The 24527-nt window shown below is 41.2% G+C and overlaps 1 protein-coding gene across 4 annotated transcripts; it reads right to left on the bottom strand.

Moving 5' to 3' along the window:
• On the bottom strand, positions 1-24527 carry EDNRB (endothelin receptor type B). 4 transcript variants are annotated; one of them, XM_025874884.2, is made up of 8 exons: positions 24220-24527; positions 22959-23494; positions 5076-5188; positions 4737-4941; positions 3205-3354; positions 2705-2838; positions 2048-2156; positions 1-585 (listed from the first exon to the last, which is right to left on the bottom strand). In XM_025874884.2, the coding sequence occupies exons 2-8, from the start codon at positions 23466-23468 to the stop codon at positions 451-453; spliced, it is 1356 nt and encodes a 451-aa protein (XP_025730669.1). In that variant the 5' UTR covers positions 23469-23494; positions 24220-24527; the 3' UTR covers positions 1-450. The 4 variants fall into 4 exon arrangements, with proteins under 4 accessions (XP_025730669.1, XP_025730668.1, XP_025730670.1 ...); XM_025874883.2 differs by having other exon boundaries at positions 24287-24527; XM_025874885.2 differs by lacking the exon at positions 24220-24527 and having other exon boundaries at positions 22959-23683.

Here is a 24527-nt window from a genome sequence, read left to right as displayed (position 1 = left end):
TTCTTTTGAAGGCTTTTATTTTTAAATTTTAAATTGAGTCATTTAAACTTTATTTAAAAATTCCATTTTACAGTGACACCATTTTCCTTTCCATCAGATTCACATTAATTTAAAAAATAAACTTCTTTAATAGGAATTCAGAGTGAGCTCAGCTTAAACGGAAGTGGGGCACGAGTATACCGGAAGCTATCAGGAGCTGCGCTGAAGTGCTGATTGTAAAACAGGAAGTGCTTTCACGCTGAGGCTTTCTTAATTCTCACTGCTCATCTTCTCCTGCTGTAAACAGCTCACAGAATGTCATGTGTCACTGTGAGTGTTGAGAAGAATCACTCTTACATTCTTACATTGTTTTGTGCAAGCACACAGTTGTTTTGTTTTGGCAAATGCCTCATTGTTTTAATGACTTCTGTCCAGAATAGAGAACATGGCATTAAGTGAATATGCCTTCTTTTAAGATGAGCTGTATTTATTACTGGAACGGAAGTTGTCATATCCGTGATCATTAGCTTTGAACTTCAAGCACGACTGCTTTTCCTCCAAGGACTGTTTTTCTTCAAATGACTGGCACCAGCAGCATAAGCACGACTGTACAAAGCAAAGGAACTCGTTATACCAGTGACACCAGTGACGCAGGGGTGACTCTTCCTACTTTCTAGGGTTCTGACTTTCTTGGCATGATCAGGAGTTCTCGGCCTCTTTCCATGCTCTCTTATTTTTCCCTTTAACAACATATAATCGTGTAAGTCATGTCTGGTAACTTTTTAAACTAGAAAATACAGAGAAAAAATGTCTATCATGAAAACTCATCTTTTCATTAAGTTTAAAGGGGAAAGCCACTTAGGGCTTGATATTTACTCTTGATTACTCGAGAAATTCTCATAATATTTGATAAATACATACCTCAAGACGTTTTCCTATGCAAATAGAAATATCACACACATCAATACACACGACTGTGTATGTGCATGTTTGTAGAAGTGTGTGTACAATTTATTTTAATAAAACTGGGCTGTGTGTACTATTCCATAGCCTGCTTTTTCTCACCTGATGGTGTCATAAACATCTTCCCATGTCAATGAACTTAATATTACATTGCCAGTTTTTGTCAGCCACATGTTATGCTCGTGTGCCTTTTCAATATTGTCACACAATAAACTTATAGAGTATATAAATGTCTCACTTCCATTCAACCAAATTTCTTTTCTCGGATTTTTTTTAAATCCAAAACTTTGTTCCTACTGTTTGCTTTCTGAGAATCTCTATGTCTAAGAAAGTGGAAGGTCCATTGTTTTCTGTTCTATTAAATGAGGGAGTTGAACTTGATGAATGTTCTATTCTAACTCTGTGATCCATGAGTCTATGAGCGGGCAAAGGATTTAAGACCAATTTAGTTTTACAAGGAAGCTTAGTTCTTTCCAGGAACGAACTACCAGGGATAAATGGATCATGTCCATATCAGGGAAGGGGACCATTTCATTCATGTTAGGTTGTTGAAGGAAGGAAGGAATGGATGGATGGATGGCACAACGCAAGCAGCCAAATCAAGAATAATGACACATATTCCACATCAAGTAGCGCATCTGGGCTATACAGGAAGGTGGGAAAGAGGAGGTAAAACCTGAATTAAATGTCTTCACTTGACTTGCTATTCTCATGTCCAGATGAATATTGCAACTGACTGAGTTATAATCCAAACCATGCTGCACAGTCCAAAACCTACCAAAAAATGGTAACGGTGCATTTAATTCATGTTTAACTCTTATTTGACCAGATGATATCTGTCAGACATTAATGCACGTACTTTTTGCTAATTTTCTGAGCATTTCTATGAGTACCACTGATCAGTTGAGGCGGTAAGGAGTAGGTGACGAGGATTTACAGGCAGAAATCAAGTACAGTGATTGAAATAGAACTCATATTTAAAAAAAAATCAAGGGAAAGCTGTAAAACAATTCACTAAATCTCTTTAGATAGAAGTATGAATAGTTTGGAAAGGTTATATTTGGTGCTAGGCCAAAAAGAGCTTTTTATTTTGAAATACTCCTACCTTAAAGCAGTTTTTGAATCTTTTGCTCACCAAATATAGAGCTATAGGATTAATGCAGGAATTCAGGGAAGCCATGTTAATGCCGATGTAGTCCAACACCAACAAAAAGCTGCAAAAAATGACCCAAAACATGTCTGTGAATAATACGCTGCTTTATGCATGTATTCCTGACAAACTGCCGAACAAAACTTCACAGACTTTTGTGAAGAGAAGAAATTATCCATATACATAGTTTATGGCTTTATCACTGCTCTTTGCTAAGGATGACTCCTCTCTCTGTCTCTCTCCCTCTGTCTCTCTCTGCCATCATGACCCTCCGCCCATGCCCAAATTCTCTCTTTTACAATAAAATCTCATTTGGAAGTACTGAGCTGGCTGCGAAGAAGGCTTTGCAAAGTGCCAAGGAGAATCGGAGCTGATCTTTCCAACTGGGGCGCCCGCTCATCATTTTAACTGCTCTGCCTCTCCATTCCCAGTGTTCTCACAAGTCCCCTTGATTCTTTCCTCTACAATAGGTGTGAAGATAAAAAACGGGAATCTTAATTGCTCCCTAAGGGCTGGCAAAATGGTCCTCTCTCTGCCTATGAAAGGGATCGATGAGAAAAACCTGCTGAATGGCATTTACCTACAAAACTCTGGCTATTTTCCCTTTCTTACCTCAAAAGTTCACATCTATTAGGATCATTCTGATCGTAAAGAGTGAGCTTCAAGATCCTGCTGAGGTGAAGGGGAAGCCAGCATAGAGCAAAGACAAGGACCAGGCAAAAGACTGTTTTGGCCACTTCCCGTCTCTGAAATAAAACCATAGTAAGAGACTAAATAGATCGTTCAGATAATCACAGCGGTCTCTCTTCCCAAACAGAGCCTTTAATATTGTTTACAAAAAGTCAGTGGTGTTTGTAAAAATCCTGAACACCGAGCTTTAAGTTGAATAGTTAATATGAATTAGAACCAAAATGACTACAGATTCACCTTGAAAAAGTAATGGCTCTTTCTAGATCCTTTTAGATTATGTAGAATAGAGTATCTCTAGATAGATATTCAAAAATACCAGAAGCAAGAAAAAGGAAATATGCTCTCGTGTATAATAATTTTAGTTTTTCTTATTCATAATCGTCATTGTAATCGTGGGTCAGCACATATTTCTGTTCTCTTACCTGCTTTAGGTGGTCATTTAGAGCAATCTGCATGCCACTCTTCTTTCTCAACATTTCACAGGTCATCAGGGTATAAAAAAAGGCAGTGATGGCCAATGGCAAGCAGAAATAGAAACTAAATAGCCACCAATCTTTATGTGTCTTGTAAAACTATGGAGAAAAGAGAATTGTATGATTAACATTCCTCTGTAAAAAAAAAATCTTATATGCCAAATGCTAAATTAAAAAAAAAAACAGCCAACATACTCATCAAGGAATAATTATCTTCTAGAGTAGATCCATTTCATAAAGGCTATATAGAATCTTTCAGGCCACATCTACTGAACAAATAATTAAATACTTACACTAAACGAAACAAACTTTCCCTAAAGAGCATTTTAACTCTCTAAGGCAGTGTGCTGTAATTATGCACAAAAATTTAAGCAATTGGGCAAAATTAAAAATATATGGTATTCCAAATAGGTTTGCCTTCACATAAGCAAATTATCCTTAATGCATTTGTGCAAAATACCACATCTGAATATGTGAGGACATCCTTGTGTTTAAGGGAAGCTTTCACTCTTTAACAAACCTGTTTTCTGGAAAAAAATCGATGTGGAAAGGTCTATACAAACCATTTTGCTAAGAAATGTATAAATCTAACTTACCAATTGGAAAATCAAAGCTGCTTATGACTTATGCCTTTTCTCTTATTCTATTTCTGCTCTTTTTTCTTTGTTCTTAAACTGTTGCTCCAGATATATCTTGTTGGAGCAGAATTTATGTAATCTATGCAGTACTTTTCCCTTTTAACTGAGAGGAAACAAGAATTCAGCAATCTCATTCTCAATTTCACATTAATGTCCCTCTTAATTCTTTTCATTACCATGATATATGCAATCCCTAAAGTTGTGTATGGTCTTCTTATATGTAAAATAGAAAATAATCCTGGGTGACACCTGGACCAAGTACACTAACTCCTCTTGACCCATTCTGGTGGGAAGAGTTTTTTACACTTAAATTAAGATCTGCCTACAAATACCAATGTTGCCATGTCCCCCCTATTTCCTGATTCAACGTTCTTGAATAAAGGGCCAAGATGAAAAATTCTTTGCAATGGCGGCTCTCCCTTTAGAGAGAGGACAGGCTTGCCTTTCAGAATCCATCCACATCAGGGCATCTTCTACTTGATAATTCACTGAAACATCCACTCCCTCTGATGACCGCTGTGTTGTCTTATGCAAAACATGCAGTACTTGTCAGTCCTTCTGGGGGAGTTGAGTAGAGAAGCTATAAATTCAGATCGATTCTCTCATGTGAACTTGGTTTATCTGTATCCATGGGCACTGGGGAATTCTTGCACAGTAGTGACCTAGCTTCCTGCAGCATGGGTCATTATTCACCCTTTGCCCCACAGTCCTGGGGCTTACACTCTTAATTTATGCCAAGGACAGTCATCAATCAATAGCTTCCCAAGAAGGGAGGATCAGGGGGGAACGTAGCTAAATATGTATAAGGCAAGAACAGAAAGGAAAGAAAAAGATAAAATTCACCTGCATGAAGGCTGTTTTCTGAGTAGGAGGAAGCAAGCAGATTCGCAGGTAACGTCCTTTGTAGTCAAAGGTTATCATATCAAAACCCACAGCTTCAGGGACAGCCAGAACCACGGAGACCACCCAAATTAAAACAATTTCTACTGCTGTCCATTTCGGAACCCCGATTCCTTTAATTCGACTCCAAGAGGCAACGGCTCGATATCTGAAGAACAAAACAGAATTATCTGTCAAGCTGGCAGAGCCTGTTTTATTGAAGTACATAGTTTATTTTCTAAGTAACACAGCAATCACTCGTATAGTGTTCAGGATATAACTGGCTTAAATATACGCCCTTACCTGTCAATACTTAGGGCACATAGACTCAACACAGTGATGCCCACGGAGGCCTTCTGTATGAAAGGCACCAGCTTACACATCTCAACTCCAAAGGGCCAGTCCTCAGCAAGCAGCTGCATTGTGAAGACATGAAGGTCTGTTAGGGAGATAGCCACATAGTGCCCTCTGAACCGCATTACTTAGTGGACCAAAATTAACATACGGAGTAAGATAAGCAATTCCAGTTCTTATTCTTTTCCTCATGGACTACCCCTTTGAAAAGCACCAGTGTTCGATATATGGATCAGGAGCGTGGTTGGGAATAAAGAAAACACAGCCAGTTCATGAGAATTTGTTATGCATACACAGTAGCTCAGGCTCAGGATCACTACCATGGGGCCAACTGGGGTCAGTCTTGTAAGTTCCCCTTAGAAAACGGAGCCTGCTGCCCTGCAAACAGCTCTTACACAGTCACGGAGTCTCTCACATGCTCAGGTCATGGCCAAACCAAAATACAGACGATAAACGGTAATAACAGATAATAAACGTTCCTCAGCTGGGGAGACTAGTCTGCTCCTACGGAGAACAGTGTGTGCATTTGTATACTTATTCTTTACTGTAGTCAACTTGACGGCCCAATAACTCAGCGGGAATAGTTACTCACTGCTCCTTGAACGCCCCAGGCACACTCCTGCCTTCGGGCTTTACTCTAGGTGTCTCCCTATTCTGGAAGGCTCTTTCCCCACAGATCCACTTGGTGAACTCCCCTGCCTCCTTCAGGTTTTGCTCAAAGCTAATCTTTTCAACATGAGCTACTTTAACCACATTATTAGTACAGTACCCGGCCAGGCTCCCATCTCTCTTACCCTACTCCACTTTCCTTTTTATGTATAGCACTTATCAACAATTATTGCATGTATTATAACGTTTACTTGTTTGTTTTATTTCATTTTTGCTCTCTGGAATCCCTGGAGTATAAGACAGAATAAGGCCTATGCAACTGCCTAATGTAGTTCCTGCCACGTAGCGGATGCTTAATATTCAAACCCCTAAAATATATAGGCACCGGCTCTACAATGAGCAAAAAGACAGAGTTCTTGCTATTATACATATATTTCTCTTCGTCTGACTTCAGACTATGCAACCATCTGTTGTTAAGCTCAGTTATTTTCTTTCCTGGGACAACTGGGTGTGCCCCACACTGGTTAATGAATCACTTTAGGTAAACATCTGGATTGAGTGTTCATGAGGTTTTGAAAATAAAGTTTTTCAAATTGATTTTTTAAAAAATGTGGGTTTTTTTAAAGATTTTATTTATTTGAGAGAGAGAGAATGAGAGACAGAGAGCACGAGAGGGAAGAGGGTCAGAGGGAGAAGCAGACTCCCTGCTGAGCAGGGAGCCCGATGCGGGACTTGATCCCGGGACTCCAGGATCATGACCTGAGCTGAAGGCAGTCGCCTAACCAACTGAGCCACTCAGGCGCCCTTAAAAAATGTTTTAAAGAATAATCTTCCCAAAGTGAAAACTATTTTGAAACACAATTGAGTCTTTCTGTCCTTTCACTAGTGAGGGTCCTTTGTGGATTTGTCAAGCTGGGTGATTGTTTTATAATGGCACCAAAGGCTGAACTGTGTCTAGTATGAATATGACTTGGAGCCCCAGCATGAGATCAATTTCATTTCTAAGTTACACTGACATGTAGGCCAGATGTTGGCAAACTTACCACAGATATGCTTAATCTAGGGTCCTGGAAATCGACAGGGCCAGGCAGAGGGTGGAGGGAGCCAGGTGTAGGAAAGTCATTGGTATGTCAGTAATAGAGAGTGGCGAGGTATGGGGCAAATCCCAGCTAAAAAGAGAAGCTGCCAAAAACCATGACATGATTTTTGCCAAGAAATAAACAAAACAAAACAAAACAAAACAAAAAACTTCTTGATTTTAGTCAAAAAAGTTAGAATTTTTATATAAAACCTCATAATTATAAAAGGTGTCAATTAACTCATATTTTTAAAAAACACTGTCATATAATATTGTCTTAACAAAAATATATCTGTGGGTCTGACTAGTCTCTACTTGTGACTTCTAGATTAATCAATTGATTCAGAATTCTGTTCATTCCTTCATTCATTCATTCATTCAATAAGCACTTATTGAGCTTTCAATATATGCCAGACACCATTCTGAGTACAGGATGCATATCAATAAACCAGGCAAACTTCCTGCTCTCATAAAACTTATAATCTAATGAGGGAGGTACATTAAAAAAAACAAACAAATATTCAATATGGTGTCACACAGGTATAATCATCATATGAAGAAAGTATGGTGGGATTTTAAGTAATTTCTTGATAGGTTTCTCAGCAAGGTCTTTCTGAAGAGGCAACATGTAAGGGACCAGACTAAAATAAGAAAGTAAGCCATGCAAAGAGCATTCTGGACAAAGGAAAGAGCAAGTGCAAAGGTCCTGGGGTAAAAATAAGTAAATAAGCCTAGTGGGCTGAAAGGACAGGAAGAAGGCTATCAAGGCTATAGTGGCTAGGAGATGAAGTTCTAGAAGGAGGAGTTGGACTAATTTTTTAAGGAAATACATTGCAAGCTTTTCAACAGGGAAATGGCACAGTCTTGTTTATGTTTTTAAAAAGATCACTGTGGCTGCTCAATGTGGAATAGAATGTCGGGTCAAGCTGGAGCTTGTGGTGACCGGGGGCTGAATAGAACAGGTTATTATAGATGAAATATATTTTGAAGGTAGAGCCAGCAGGACTTGTTATGGGTTGGATATAAGATATGTGGAGTCAGGACATTTTAAGAGGTTTGTCATATGAATGGTGGGACCATTTACTGAAATGGGGGAAGACTCAGGATACCTCAGGTCTGAACCAACTATGAACTGCCAATTGCCCTTGGAAACATAAGACTAAAAAGTTTCCAACCAGTTCCAAGGACTCCACCAGACCGGCTTGCTATAAATTAACCAGACAATATTCTTTCTAACAATTCTGATTATCCTTAGATGGATCGGGGGAAAAAAAAGAAAGGAAAAAAACTGACACTTATATGGCACTTGTGATGGGTTAGGCACTATTCTAAGCACTTTACACATATAATATCACTGAAATCTCCAAAGGAATCCTGTAAGATAGTACTACTGGCGCACATTTTATAGAGAAGAAAACTGAGGCACTTAGGGGTTTATTAACATGCTGTGTTGATTTTCAGTATGTCCACAAATTCTCGGCTACTCTTCCCTTCAAAGGGTGAAGCCTCATTTCCCTTCCCTCGGAGATGTGGGTTGGCTTTAATAATTTGCTTTTAGTGAACAGAAAGTAGCCAAAGGGATGAGGTGTGATGTCTGAGACTAGTTCACAAAAGGCCTGTGGCTTCTTCCTTGCAGTCTGGTGGATCCCTCATTCTCGGGGAGACCAGCTGCCATATCAAGAGGGCACTCAAGCCCCTTTATGGACAGGCCACCACGGTGAGGAACTAGAACTTCCTGAAAATGACTGGCACCAATGTGTCTGGTGTATGAATGAGAGAATCCTCCAGCTTTAGGCAAATCTTCAGAAAACTGCAGCACTTGGGAAATATCTTAACTGCACCCTCATGAGAGAGAGACTCTGAGCCAGAACCACCCACTCTGGTTCCTGAATTCTAGACCCACAGACAAAGTGTGAGATAATAGATGTGTATTGTTTCAAGCCGCTAAGTTTCGAGGTTATTTGCTTTACCTCATTAGACAAGTAATATACTTGGCCTTGGTTTACTTGGTTTATTACTCATATGGTTACTTGTCCTTGTAACTTGGTTTATTACTCACTTAAGTAACAGATCCACATTTGAACCCATACGGTCTGATTCTAGAGTCTATACATTGTTTTGAAGAAACTGACCATAGAAAAAAAAAAGATGGTTTAGACTTAAATCAATATTAGTATTTGTAAACCCATAGCTATGTGTCAATGGTAAAATATCTAGATGGAGAATAAAATATCTCTTAATCATCTAGCTATTTTGTTTCTTTAGAATATTTTTATTTTTTTAATTAAAAAATGTTTTAAAGATTTTATTTATTTATTTGACACAGAAAGAGAGAGAGAAAGAGAGTGAAAGAGCACAAGCAGGGGGAGCAGTAGAGGGAGAGGGAGAAGCAGGCTCCCCACTGAGCAGGGAGCCCAACGTGGGGCTCGGGCTTGATCCCAGGACTCTGGGATCATGACCTGAACCAAAGGCAGACGCTTAACCGACTGAGCCACCCAGGCGCCCTCACCTAGCTATTTTATTCATATAATATCCAAAACTTAGGAAATTTTCAAATATCTTGTTTCAAATCATATCCAAATATGCAAATATTAGTATCACATAGGTACAGCCATCAGATGAATCAAGATGAATGAGTGTTCAGGCCACTGAAGGGAAAGAAGTCTGGCCAATGGAAATGAGCTCTGCACTGAATCCCGGCCCTGTTTTGAGGTTACTATTGTTTTTGGCTCAGCCTAGAAATTGGATGATTGCTCTTCATACCACTGGGAGGCCTGCAGCCCAACCTCTGACCCAAGTTATCACAGGGCACAGGGAAACACAAACTGAAAATTGTAACTATTCTCTTCAAGTTCAACATAGAGATAGTCAGAAACCTAATCATAACTGAAGGATTACAATTTTCTAATCTACCCTTCCAAAGGGAAAGGAACTGCGAACTAGGGAGTATTAATTAACCTTCATCAGCTTTTAGCTTTTCAGACTTTCAATTCAGGCCGGAATGCTGCTGGTGCTGAGAGGCCACAAAAGATGAGAGACAAAGTGCAGGTTGTCACTTCTATTGTTTCCTAATGAGAAGGGTGACTTTGGCAACCCCTGCCTCTCTCCAATCAGAAGGCGTTGTGGAGATGCTGAGAAGCCAGACACCCAGTCACAGAAACCAGGCCCACTACTGATGCTCATCTTGGTCTTAATGCCTTCCAGTAAGTCTTGGGCAACTTAGTGCTGGGAGCTTATTTAAAATGCAAAGACACCAACCTCTTGTTTAGAGGTAAACAAAACTCTGAGTGAAGGTGAGAGAAAAGCTACTTAAGTTTAAAAACAAAAATCACTCTCAACCAAAATGCCATCTTTACATTTTGGTGAAACAATGTTCTTAGAGATTTTTATGATAACTGGAAATTAATTATTTCACTATTTGTTGACAAAAATTATGACATCCTACACCTAATTTGAAGTCCAACAATATAGCTTTCTTTTTTGTTGGGGAAATTGATGTTCTTTATTGCAAGAGGAAGCAATTTTAACTCTAAACCCAGCAATAATACACTCTTATTCCTTATGCTTAGTTTTTTTTTTTTTTTTTTTTTTTGAGACTTTACCCCATTCGATTAGAAAACCTAAGGGCAAGATCTGAATACCGGACACAAATCAAGCACATAATCAAACAGGTCTCCCTAATTGCAAAGTCAATGTTAGAGTTCTGTATTGTTTCCAGGTCCCTGTCACATGAATTAAATTTTTAGCCCTTGCTTAAAATTAAGTTTGAATACATATTACCTACCATTTATTAAATGTGAGCCAGTTCGAAAATACTCCCATTAACTGTTACTGGTTTTCACATCATGGTGGCTCATCCAAAGAAGAGCTTTTGTTACGGTTAGGTCCTATAGCAATGTGGTGTCCATTTGACAAATGAGAGCCCACGCTTGTGCTGATCCCTTTCCCTACAGCTTATACCCTGCTTCTCTAGAACATTTCTTTTGTATGTATGAATAAAAACAAATAATCAACACTAGATTTAAAAAAAGACGTGATCATACTGATTATAAGGTTTCTACTCAAAGATGACCATGAGTTCATTACTTTATGTTGGAATAGCTGTTTGAGAAAGATAAAAGGCCATAGCATCCAAATACATTATTTTTATATTACATTTAAAAATTATTTTTTTTAAGATTTTATTTATTTATTTGAGGGAGAGAGAATGAGAGAGAGAGAGCACATGAGAAGGGGGAGGGTCAGAGGGAGAAGCAGACTCCCTGCAGAGCAGGGAGCCCGATGCAGGACTCAATCCAGGGACTCCAGGATCATGACCTGAGCCAAAGGCAGTCGCTTAACCAACTGAGCCACCTAGGCACCCTAAAAATTATTTTTTTATTATGGAGTTTTTTTCTTAATTTCTAAAAGGATAAATTGCTTGAACAGGAAATAAATATCCTTTCTTTATAAGTATTGTTGAGTCCTACAAAGTCTCTCCAACTGGGGGATTTACATTTTTCATTTCTCTTTTTAATTAAAAATTACACTCTTGAGAAATTAAATGGAAAAAAACCCCAGTTAATACATACCATTGTTAATGCCCAAAGGAATCAAGCCCCATAAAGTCAGGAAATTCGAAAGTTAACGGTCCTGCACTAATAAATGTTCAATCGCCTCATTAACCATATATGTACTATTTTCTTTTTCTATTTTTTTTTTACTTAAGACTATATACTGAGCTTTAACTGTTTATTGCGTTTCAGAATATTCTGTAACATTTATAATGTCCAGCATAGTGCTTGGCACCCACAGTGGTCATTCATTAAAAGCTTGTTAATTAGCAGTGAATGAGCACGTGGAGGGATGAACAGAATGAATGCGATCGTAAGGCAGAAATCCTGTGATTAAAATTTTTGTCATGAACTTTCAGTTCTCACATTTGAAGCAAATTCTTTAGAGAACGGAGATGGCTATGCATTTATTTTTTTGTATCATCTAGTTCATGCCCTTCCTTCCTCCTTCCAGATCAGGTCTTCCTGACACATGAAGCCAGGGTCCTGAGGGATAGAGAGTGATGGTTGGCTCTTCTCTTTTTGGAGTTCTGCCTTCCAAGCAGGCTAGAAAAGGTGAAGAGCAAAAATTCCTCTCCGTCCTCTCCTACTCAAAGCTGCCAGGGAAATGACTGACATAAAACAAACCTACTGTTTCTCACCATCTCATGAGACCCTACGAGGAGCGTGAGTTGTAAATTCGGTGGAGATGGATGCCCTAAGCATGGAGATGCTGTAGGAGATGATCGTTTCAGAGGCTGGGTGAGCCACGTATTAACAACAACCAGGGTTACTTGGCCAGATTGCTGTGATGAGCTGTGAACATTTCCTTTAAATGGCTGGTATTATAGAAATGTTTTTACAATAAGAGTCAAGAGAGGTAAAGAATGGAGCAGTTGTGTTTCACAACTTTGGGAAAGGGTGTATTCTTCTGTTTTATCTCTGTTTCCTGGAGCAGATAAGAGTTTTTCCTGCATTTGAACTGGCTTTTTAAAGGTAGAGCACCCTCATTCAGGGATTTCCATTTCTTTTTTAAATCACATATAGGGACAGAATTTAAAGTAAGCTGATGGTCAAGTACATAGAAAATATTTTTTTGACATACGGTGTACCTGTGCCCTTAGAGACACGTATCAATTACAAGTTCCATCCTGTATCCATTAAAACACACTTAATCACTTAAGGATTAGGTCGTGTGAATTAGAAATATGTGGTCAGAAATAATGCCAGCTTATCCCCCCCAGGGTGACACTGAAACAGACCACAATGTAAACAGTGCCCCCTGGAGTTGTGTGAGACAGAGACTCTGTCTCCGGGAATCTGTTGCAGGCACACCCCAAAACAGGGGGTGTTTCCTGCTCTGGAAACATTCCTATGACTTGCTGAAATGGAATGATGACTCCATGAAGATGAATTAAGTTTCTTGAAACAAAATCTCCAGGAGAAGCAAAGAGAGAAGAAGATCAAAAATAAATGTCTTAGTGTATCATATGACCTCACTGATATGAGGAATTCTTAATCTCAGGAACAAACTGAGGGTTGCTGGAGTGGTCGGGGGTGGGAGGGATGGGGTGGCTGGGTGATAGACATTGGGGAGGGTATGTGCTACGGTGAGCGCTGTGAATTGTGTAAGACTGTTGAATCACAGATCTGTACTTCTGAAACAAATAACGCAACATATCTTAAGAAAAAAGAAAAAGAGAGCAGAAGCTGCTGGGAAAATGGCGGAGTAGGACGTGCCTGTGCTGACCTCTTGCCGCGTGGCCGCCTAGAGAGCACCCACGGCGGCATAAATAACCCAAAAAGCAGCCCGAAAACTGGCAGAACAGACTCTCCGCAGCCCGGCATAGACAAGAGGCCACAGCGAAGCAGATCCACCCCCTCTGATCGCTCTTGGCAAGATCCCGTCAAAGTGGTGCCACAAGCTTGGCAGTGTGTGCGTGGCCCAGACAAGGTAAGCACCACTCCAGAGTGAGTCCTGCCCCAGGGAGAGGGGAAGATAACCACACACCCGTCTGACTGTGACCCCAGTAGTGGGCTGAGGGCAGGCAGCTGGTCTGACTGCAGGCCCCACCCACCAACAAAAGCTTCTCCGGGGACGACACAGGGACAGTGCCTGCAGTTTGGTGCTACTGCATCTCACGCAAACATCTGGTCTGACTCGACTCAAGCCCGAGGCAGCCCCGGAGCAGCCCACTAACACCACGGGCACCAGACTCTGCCCACAACAGGCAGGGAGCCATCACAGACAACAGGACTGAAGGCAAACACATCCCAGCCACAACGGTAGGACACCCCCTGGAGCAACACACATAGGAGACACCCCCTGAAGCACCAGCTTCTGGGGAACAGACATTGCACTGCAGGACCTCTTCTTCATAGAGCCACTACTTTCAAGTGCAGGAGACGTAGCTGACTTTCCTAACAGAAAAACAGACAACGCAAGAGACAGAATGAGGAGACAGAGGAATGTGTCCGAAATCAAAGAACAGGACAAAATCAGAGCACAAGACCTAAGCGAAACGGAGATAAGTAATATGTCTGATAGCGAATTTAAAGTAACATTCATAAAGATTCTCGCTGGAATTGAGGAAGGACTGCAGGACTTCCTTGAGACCCTCCACCAAGAGCTAGGAGATGTAAAAAAGAACCAGTTAGAGCTATTGGATTTACTAAATGGAAATAAAAATAGACCATCTGGAATAAATAGCAAGCAAGAGGAAGTAGAAGAAAGGACCAGCCACCTGGAGGACAGAGTCATGGAAAGCAATCAAGCCGAGCAGATGAGAGGGGGGAAAAATACACAGAATGAAAATAGACCCAGGGAACTGAACAACGCTGTCAGGCCTAACAGTCGCATGATAGGGATCCCAGAAGGAGAAGAGCAAGGAAAGGGGGCAGAAGATTTGTCTGAAGAAATAATAGCTGAAAACTTCCTGAATCTGGGGAAGGAAAGAGAAATCCAGATCCAGGAGGCACAGAGAGCCCCCAACAAAACCAACCCAAAGAGGTCTGCACCAAGACACAAAGTAAATAAGACAGCCAAAAGTAGTGAGAAAGAGAGAATTTTAAAAGCAGCAAGAGAAAGGAAAGCAGGTACATACAAAGGAAACCCCATACGGCTATCAGTGGGTTTTTCAGCAGAAACTCTGCAGGCCAGAAGAAAGTGGCATGATAGATTCCAACTGCTAAAAGGAAAAAATCTACAGCCAAGAATACTCTATCCAGTAAGGCTTTCGTTTAGAATAGAGGGAGTGATCAAGTTTCCCAGAAAAACAAAAATTAAAAGCAAAACCAGCCACGTCCCTGTCACACACAATGCCATCGGCCTGTGGGTCCCAAATTCACGGTCCAGCCGCCCTCCTGCCCGAGTCAGTGTGCACGGCCTGCCACCTGCTAAATGCCAAGTCAACATGCCTTCACCTCAGATTGCCAAGGGCTCAAGTTGACACTGTTCCCCTCAAATTTCAGCCCCTGTACCCAAGTTTGTGCACAAAAGTGGGAATAATTATAACAGCAGAATGAAGCAACCCAAACATCTATTTCTGTGGAATACAGAATGGATAAAAGGAGTGTGCTAGGCTGAGAACATCTCCAAAAAGCACATGAACAATACATACAGCATGATTCTGGTTAGTTAAAAAAAAAAAAAACCAAAAACCTGGGAGGAATAAAACAAGATGAAACTAGAGAGGGAGACAAACCATAAGAGACTTCTTAAGCATAGGAAAGAAACAGGCTTGCTGGAGGGGAGGTGGGGGGGATGGGGTGACTGGGTGGTGGGCATGAAGGAGGGCATGTGATGGAATGAGCACGGGTGGTTGTATGCAACTGATGAATCACTGAACTCTAAAACTAATAATACACTATATTGTTAATTAATTGAACTTAAAATTAAAAAAAAAGGAAACCCCCCCCAAAAAAAAAGAAAAAAGAAAAAGAAGAAGATAGCAGGAGAGGAAGAATGAAGGTGAGTAAGTCAGAGGGGGAGACGAACCAGGAGAGATGATGGACTCTGAGAAACAAACTGAGGTCTCTAGAGGGGAGGAGGGTAGGGGGATGGGTTAGCCTGGTGATGGGTATTAAAGAGGGCACATTCTGCATGGAGCACTGGGTGTTATAAACAAACAATGAATCATGGAACACTACACCAAAACAAAATATGTAATATATGGTGATTAACATAACAATAAAAAATTAAAAAAAATAATAAATGTCTTAGGAGAAATTTAAGTTCACTTTAAATATATTTTCCTACTAGTGTTACAATGAAATCTATTTCCAAGTCTATAACAGGCCAATGAAATCTATTTCCAAGCCTATAACAGTCAATAACAACACTCCTATTATCTGAACTTAAAAACATATCCATAGTTTGTGCTTAAAAACTCACTGACACATTACATATTCTGAAGAATTCAACAAATAGCATTAAGAAATGCTCTTTCCAAACCTAGCATATTAGTAGATTCACTTATCTGAACTGTATCCTCTAAGATCACTATGACACCTGAAGAAGCACGAATTACAACTCGATGGTCTCATGGCTCAGAAAGAGACTTGCAAACTTTGTGAAGTCCACAAACCTTATTAAATCATTTCACGTCTTAAACCGAATTCTATCCAGACACTATCTTAGGGGACACTGGTAAGCTACAATGAGAAGACATTTGATTACTCTGGAATCTAAAAGCCCTTTATAATAATTTGAAAACACTGAGTGAGGGGGGAAGAAGATATGTACAATGTAAACATCCAGAGAATAATTTTCCTCCTTTCTGGAAACTACAATGGAGCTAAAGAGTTAAGAAGTAGAGAGAGGACACAAGTCAGGGGGCCCGGGTATGGCTGAGAGTCTTGGGGCCAGAGAACGGCGGAGAATTGTGTCAGTCCACTTTGCTAATACATTTCTGACTCAAGCACGAGCCTCTTTCTCTCTCGTACCACCACACTTTGGCTGTTTTCTTATTCGTTTACATTTTCACCAGAGAGTCTACAGGAAAAGAGCAATAATCAGTCTCTAAGATAAAAGCACTGGGAAGAACCGAAGTCTAAAATGAGAGAACTTGTTGGCTAAGGTATACCCAATACACCACACTCGGCTATTTCCAAAACATAATCAACCTCGTCTTAACTCTGTAAAGTCTTGAAAGAGAATGTTTCACATCATAAATTACATCTTGAATCTTATTTCAACTCAGGCTCTATCTGTCAACACCCTTTAAAGCACTTAATCATTTATTAGCATTTGGCATGTTTCTCTAAAACTAATCAACTATAGCATATTAGCCACACAGAGATAACCTTATATGGTTTTTCTTTGAGAAAAGAAGAACATGGCTCCCCAGCCTTGAAACAACAGGGTTTTGGCTCTGTCATCCTCTTGTATAGCTATGGAAATATCTTCAATCTTGACCAACTCATTTAAAGTGAGTAAAGAAAAGATGTAAACCTTTGATAGATAAGCCTTCGTGTATTAAAAGAAACATTGCCTTGATATTTTAAGAGGCTTGGATCTATGGAGTGACCAAGTGGCAGATCAAAGGCAAATACAAGAAGTACGGTAAAGTTAACCTAGGGAACTTTCATTGCCCAAGGCCAAGAGTTTGCCAATCATTTTGTCACAGGAATCCACGTGTGGAGCAATGGATTGGGAATATGAAATCTCGAGTTTCTGGGTTATTTGAATTATGCTACTGACCTATTATTTAATTATGACTAATGTCCTCATATAAGAACAGGAGCAAACTTCCCCCTTTTTTCATCTGAGCAGTTATAAAAAATATGATTAGAAAAGTCCACTGTCCTTACATTTTATGCATAACATCTTTTGTCAACAAGCATCTGTCTGGTATTGACTGTTGCAGGCACTATGCTAGGTGGGTGTTGGGGTATTAGTTTTATTTGTTAGTTGATTCTAGGTCATTCAGAACTAATAGTCTAACTCTTGATTAGTACTTTTAATAAAAAGCTTATACTTTAAATGTGTTGAACTGGTGCTCCTTAAATTTTCTTTGCGTTAAGTAAATGAATCTCAAGGTATCTAGGTTCTGTTTTAGGTTCAAAGAACCTCTGCTACTAGAACATCTCTAAATATTACTAAAATTTCAGTAAAATAGCTCAGTTACTTAACTGGGGATGGGAAGAGTGTTATTATCTTGGAAGAAATCAGACTCCCTATCCAATGATACTTTTACTTCATGTATTGTTCTATGTGCATAAACCCCCACTTATTGACCAGAAAATTATAATTTCAAAAGTTAAATTTGATGGTGTTCAATTGACTTTGACTTCTAACTGTGAAACTAGTCAATTACACACAAACTTGTTAAGTACTAGAAATAGTCTAAGACTGGAAGTGAGAAAGGTAAGTTTGTTCAGAAATACAGTGTCACAAGCAGGAAATGTCTGATTACCTGTCAAGGTCACTTCACTCAAAACTCATTTGTGGATTCAGTGAAGCAATTCCACATTTTTACACGCCAGCATTTAAATGTTAGGTGTACCCTACTCTAACTAGTTAAATATTAAAGATCAGCGATTTTGCCTATCAGAGTTATGAAGGCAGGCCCTTTGCTTCTAATAGTAGACTACAAAATCTTAACAGCAAAGCCATCCAATGGCACTCCACCATCACTGGACAGCTGATTAAATGTGGATCTTTATCAAACTAATGTTCTTATCGGTTACTGTCTTACAGTTCACAGGCAGATTTGTTTGCAAATGCAGTTTGCTTACACATTAAGGAAGTTGTATTTGAGAATTAACTGTATTAACTCAGTTACCCATGCAAATATAGCACAGAGTGAAACTGTTAAGTAAAATCCAGAGATAACTTAAAAACTTATTATTTGCTCAAGAATTTTTAATTGCTTGAAAAGTTAAAAGAAGTTAAATAAATTTTAGCTTCAACTTGCAACCAAGCTTTGTTAAATACCACTGCTAAACCAAACCAAGCCAAACCAACCAACCAGCTAACCAACCAACCAACCAACATAAAACCTTCACAGCATCCAGAAGCATGCCTAGCTCTTTCTGCTTTTTACACAGGTTTGACAACTTTGATATTGGTGCTACTACAACTTAGTAGTTAGGTAGGTTCTCATGGGCAACAGACATTTAGGTTACCGCGTTCATTGCAGTCTATACAGGAAGGACACAGTTAGCTTGTGAATGAGGAGAGATTCATCCTCACGACAGATACTTATAAATCCTGGCTTTTAGTTCAAGTATAGATATGGACCATGCACATGTTGGCAGGTGATCTGTGTATGTATTAGAGATAAGCATTAATACATGTATATCTGTATGGAGAAGTTACATAAAATAGTGATTCAAACTAAGAGGACCATAATAACTTTGGGGCACAATATAGAAATATCTATCAAAATCACAAATGCATATATCCTTTGGTTCAGGAATTCTAGTTTAAAAATTTACCCTTCAGATATAGTCACACATGTGTACAAAGCCATTTGTATGAATATATTATTTGTAGTCACGTTTATAATGGCAAAAGCTGAAAAAAAAAACCCAAAATGTTCATTCTTATTCATACACACACACATTCTAGTAACATTTATTCTTTGCTTACTATGTGCCAGGCACTGTGCCAAATGATATTCACCTGTCCGTTTATGTATGTTTATATGTGTTAAATATACATATATACTTTTAAATGTCCTCTTTGAATGGCTGCATTTTTCATTTTCACCTGGACGGCCTGACGTATCGTAGCATGTTAGAGCCCTAGCATGTGCTGCTGAGAAGGGTAAGCCAGGCTCTTCTTTTCAGCATATTTAGGTGAATATGTGAAGCACTGCAACAGCTTCTCTCTGCTGGGTGTCTTAAGACACCGCTCTGGACTTTGTCTCAGGATTTCCTCTCCGACACAAGAGACCTGGTGAAAGGACTGACTCTACCAGGGAGTTTCCATAGACCCAGTGCCTTGAGGGAGTCAAGGCAGAACAGATCTATAGCCTGAGGTTTGTCAGCATCTCACAGCAGCCCCTCCCTGTGAAGTTCTGTCTCAATTTCCAGCAGTAGCAACGACTATGACATTTTGGGGTTTGCCAACTTTTTTGAACACTGGATTTACTGAATTCCAGATTAATGTAATAGATTCACACTGACGTTTCTGGTCCCTTGGGTGTGCCAACAGATGGGATGGGTGGGTTCTATGAACCCCTCAGAATTTTGTGAATGTTGTGTGTGTGTGTGTGTGTGTGTGTGTGTATGATAAGAACGAAAATTTGTTTGTTTTATATATAGATACATAAAGTTAATATGCCATATTAATTATAATATATATATATAAATTTTATGTAGTATATACAACAAACTGGATTCTGAAAGAGAATTGTAAAACCCCACAGAAACAAAATTAGAAACCACTGGTTTAGAGATTCAAGTCTCCCACTTTAGAATAAATTGAAATGGCACTCATAATTCACTTAAGTTACTTTGTGTTAAGTATCATGCCTGACTATGCTGAAATTCTAAATGCATTTTTAAAAACTTACTTACATGTTATCACAGTTCTTTAGGGGAATAAATGGCTTTTAACTAGTCTGAATTGGGTGTTTGGTAAATAAAGCTTCTAGAATAACAGTGATATTATCCATATTATATATTGCAGAACATCTGAAGAGGATTTCAGGAGATAGAAATCTTCAAATGGGGGTGCCTGGGTGGCTCAGACGGTTAAGAGTCTGCCTTCGGCTTAGGTCATGATCCCAGTGTTCTGGGATCGAGCCCCGCATGGGGCTCCCTGCCCAGTGGGGAGTCTGCTTCTCTCTGCCTCTCTGCCTCTCTGCCCCTCTCCCCCTGCCCCTCTCCCCACTCATGCTCTCTCTCAAATAAATAAATAAATCTGAAAAAAAAGAAGTCTTCAAATGACTCAGATTAGAATTGAAAACATTTGCCAAGTATCTTATTGTGTGTTAGTGTATCATATAATTCCACCAGTGCACTCAAATGAAGTTCTAACAATACTCCATGCAGGAGAAGGGCACGCTGGGTCTGAGTTCACTCAGTGCAGAGGGACAGGGAGGACCACAGTTTCTAGGACCAGATGGATGCATTGGAGCTCTAGTTTCATCACTATCCAGTGGTGTGACATTGGGCAAGTTACTTCTTCACCTCTCCAACACGTAGTTTTCCCATAAAACGGGGATGACATAGGATTTCTTGCAGTGATTTAGTGAAATAAACCAAGAACCTGTGCATAATAGATGGCATCCATTATTATTATATTATGCTTCAAGTGACACATGTTTATGTACACTATAAAAATAAACCAAAGGCTCCCATGTAAGATTCCATGTTGGCAAACCTGGCAATGGGACCTTATCCCTTGCGATGGATTTGTTTATGACCAACATAGATGACTAGATGGCCAGATTTGTAATGACTCATTAGTCTGTTTACTTCAGAAGTAAAAATACAGCTTTAGCAGACTGAATGGCTTCAGGCAAAATGATGTAATTTCCTAGGCAAATCATAAAGAAAATTGAAATGAAAGTAAAAACTATGTGCCCCCCTGGGAGTCAGATATCCTCGGGTTGACCAAGTGTAATCATTTGACCAGACAGACAAAGTAAGATGGTCCTGGAAGAGCTGATTTCAACCGGCCTAGAAGCAACCCATCTACAAGAAAATGTCCTCGACCCCATCTTCCATATAGCACTTCAGCTGCTGGCTGACTTAAGAAGGTCTCAGACTGAGTTGGACATGTGGGGTTTTCTGAGACCTCCCCAGAGAGACCTTTCACAAAGTTCTCTGCAAGCCTAGCAAACCCAGATTGCAATCTCCCTTTTCAGAGGGCTCTTCTTGTGCTTATCTAACAATTTCTCAGCCCCTTGTACTCTATAGTTTCTCAAGTTAGTTTTGATGAATTGAATTGGAATCCTTTGTCAAAATTGGAATGGTAAGACTTGGTCTGTGGGACTCCCTAAAGAAGTAAGGGCATCACTTCTGGCTCCAATAGAACTGTCACTGCATTTAAGGGACCCATTTCAGACTGTGCCTCTCCCAGGAAACACTCAGACTTCAGAAGAACCAGTTACCATACAGATTTTAGGATTTCTTCTATTTATCTACCATTTGTGGGAGTGTTTCCTTCTAGAGCCTGGCTCTTAATTTGAATTCTATTTCTAAACTTCAGAAATTGCTAAAATTCCCTTAAAGAATGGGTATTTGGGTTAGGACTTAAAGGCATGCCTTATGGTGACTCCTTCTCAACAAAGATCTTGAGTCCCCCCCCCCCTCCCCGCCACCAACAATGCTTTTCCAGCCCTCCATGCCATATTTTCCCCTTGTACTGAGCCCTGGACTACCTTCAGGCAAACTCCCAAAGCACATTCCCATTCCTTTACACTTTGGTTCTGTTCTTCTGTGTGATTTCCTATTACTGAGCATGATGGGTAAGCAGAGTTTTACATACTTGCATGGGCCTTTAAAACCTTCTGTTGGGCCTTTAAAATATTCTGGTTCTTTCACTTAGGCTATTTTTCTTAGCACCACAAAACCCCAGTAAGTGGGCGCTAACAACCTCATTGTAGGGTTGAGGAGACTGAGGCCCAGTGACGTTGGGATATGTCTAGAGTTTTAAAGCCACTTGGAGTCAAATAGTGTGGGGGTTTATGTGCAGCCCTAGCTCTCCCTGCTGTTTCCTCCGATACCCGTGGTAATCACAGTAATGTTAGCTACTGAAATCCTTAGAGACTTTGCATTGAGCCCCCTTTGGTTTGTTCACAAGGTAATCGATGAGGGTACAACTTGCACTCTGGACTTGATAGATTTGGGCTTGATTCCCACCTCCATCTCTTACTAACTGTGAGACCTTGAACATCTTATCAGTCATCTGTAAAATGGAGAAATATTTTCTTGTGGGTTGTCAAAAGTAGTAAAGGGAAGTAACCTATCCATTTCAGTGCTTGGCCCACTGTAGACCTGCAATAAAGAGTCGGTACACTACAGTCATTCACAGCAGGTGAACTGTGTTGGTGTACTCACTTGTCTGGGTCTCTTTCTTCTAGCCCATTTGTTTCCTAAAAACCCATTCCATCCCCTGAACTTCCAGAGCCCTCCCCAAAAATGCTTCCCAAGGTTAATGTGCATATGAATCACCTAGGTATCTTAAGATGCAGATACTGCTTTTCTAAGTCTGGACTGCACTTGCAGTTCTAACAGACTCTCTGGTGATATCAATCCTGCCAATCCACGGACCACACCTTTGCAGAGAGAATGGACCCGGTGAGCTGGGCTTAGGGACTAGATACTTCAGGACCAGTGGTTCTCAAGCTTTACAGTTCATCATCATCACATGAAGAGCTTGTTAAAATACAGACTACTGCGCTCCATCCCAGAGTTTCTGAATCAGCACGTCGGAGGTGAGGCCATAAAATGTCATTTCTAACAAGTTCCCCAGTGATGCTGATCCTGCTGGTCTGAGGACTACACTTGATAGAGGCTTAGCCTAAGGTTACTGAAGACGAGTAGGGAATTTATTTCCCTGGATAACTGACTTTAGGAGGCGATGGATCTTCTTGAGTAAGCGTCCCATCTCCCTCCTCCTAATTAGGTACCCTCCCTTCGATATTAACCCTTTACCTTGTAGACAGTGATGGGGATGTCAATGATGATGTGCAGCAGGTCTCCCAGAGCCAGGCTGGCTATCAAGATATTAGGGCCGTTTCGCATGCACTTGTTCTTGTAAATGATTCTCAGCAGTGTGGAGTTTCCGATGATGCCTAGCACGAACACCAGACAGGACACCACCGTGTTGATATACTTGAAAGTCTCCTTGATCTCGGTGGATTTTTCGCAGGGGGGAGGGGAGAAGGTGCGTGGCGGGGCTCCAGGTGTTCTCCCTGCTTTAGGCATCTGCGGCGGCGCAGAAGACCATTGCACGCTGGCGTTGTAACCCTTGGGCCAGGAAACCTCAGTGGGGGGCGTCGTTATGTCTCCGGGCCCCAGAAGTGGCAGAGTGGCCCCGGCCGGCGGGAATCCCCTCTCTTCTCCCTGGACCCCCGTCACGCCGCAGGCGAGGATCAAGGCCACCAGGGCGCGTCCGCGCCAGCTTAGCAGAGGCTGCATGCTGCTGCCTGCTCCAGTGGGCATCGGGTGGCTGCTCTGCAGCTTGGAGTCTGGAGACCAGCAAGAGAAGAAAGACAGGACGCTTGGGTCAGCTACCCCAGCCACGCCCCTGCACACCCGCTCCGGCAGAGCGCAGCCGCGCGCAAATGTAACTCAAGTTTGCGCGCCAGCGCTGAACTGGTGCGCTTGACCCTCTTGCGCCCGTCCACTGTCCCTCCCGATCCAGCTTCCCCCGTGTTTTTTTTCTCCCTGGAGTTCCCCCGAGGGATAAGTGACTCGCAGTGGGGCGGGGCATTCTGGAAGGGGTGTGCCAGGGCGAGAAGGATGAGTGTCCAAGGCAGAGCTCTGAGTTCCTTGGTGTGCCCCGAGGAACACACACGTTCTGACTAGAGACCCGTGGGAACTGGGGAATCAAGGCAGCTAGAGGCCAAGGGCATATGCCAATCTCTGCATTTTGCTCCGCAGGGAGCGCGGATACACGGTGTCTGAACGCCAAGACTCCTCCGGGCGAGTGAAAGCCGCTACTTCCCAGCTGCCTGCGCTCGGAATGCCCCAGAGCCCCCCGGAGTGCACCGGCTGACTCTGGCACTTCGCAACTCGTCCGACTTGGGGGAGTATCAGCATTAAGTCGGAAGCCTCTGTCCCCTCTAAGTGGCTTCTGACTCTCATGCGCTCTCCTTTACTCCAACCTCCTTTACTCCAACAACACAATTCATTGTATTCTATACATCTTTTTTTATTAGATTAAAAAATATATATATCCCCAACTACTAACCCGAGCTGAGGCCCCAGGGCAAGGTTCAATCACTGATTTTAATTCCACACCAAGCCGGAGTGTTTACCTCGCGAACCGGGAGTACCAGGAGCACAGCGACGAGCGGGGACCTCCTTCCCGGGAAGCTCTGCTCGCAGCTCGCCTGCAGCCGGCTCCGGGGGCGAGCACGCCTCCCTTCAGCCGCGGGCGGGTCTGGCTCTGACGAAACGCTGAGGGAATGCCAGAGCAAGTAGCCTCCGCAGCTTGCTCGGTCGGGGTCTTTGCTGTCCCTAGACAAGTACTTTTATTCATTCGTCCCTTCCCCATCA

The sequence above is a fragment of the Callorhinus ursinus genome, unplaced genomic scaffold (genome assembly GCF_003265705.2).
Source record: "Callorhinus ursinus isolate GAN/ISIS: 27379988/994484 unplaced genomic scaffold, GSC_fseal_2.0 scaffold7, whole genome shotgun sequence".
Lineage (NCBI taxonomy): Eukaryota > Metazoa > Chordata > Mammalia > Carnivora > Otariidae > Callorhinus > Callorhinus ursinus.
Note: the sequence above shows the minus strand (reverse complement) of the source record. Positions and strands in the feature narration are given on the sequence as shown.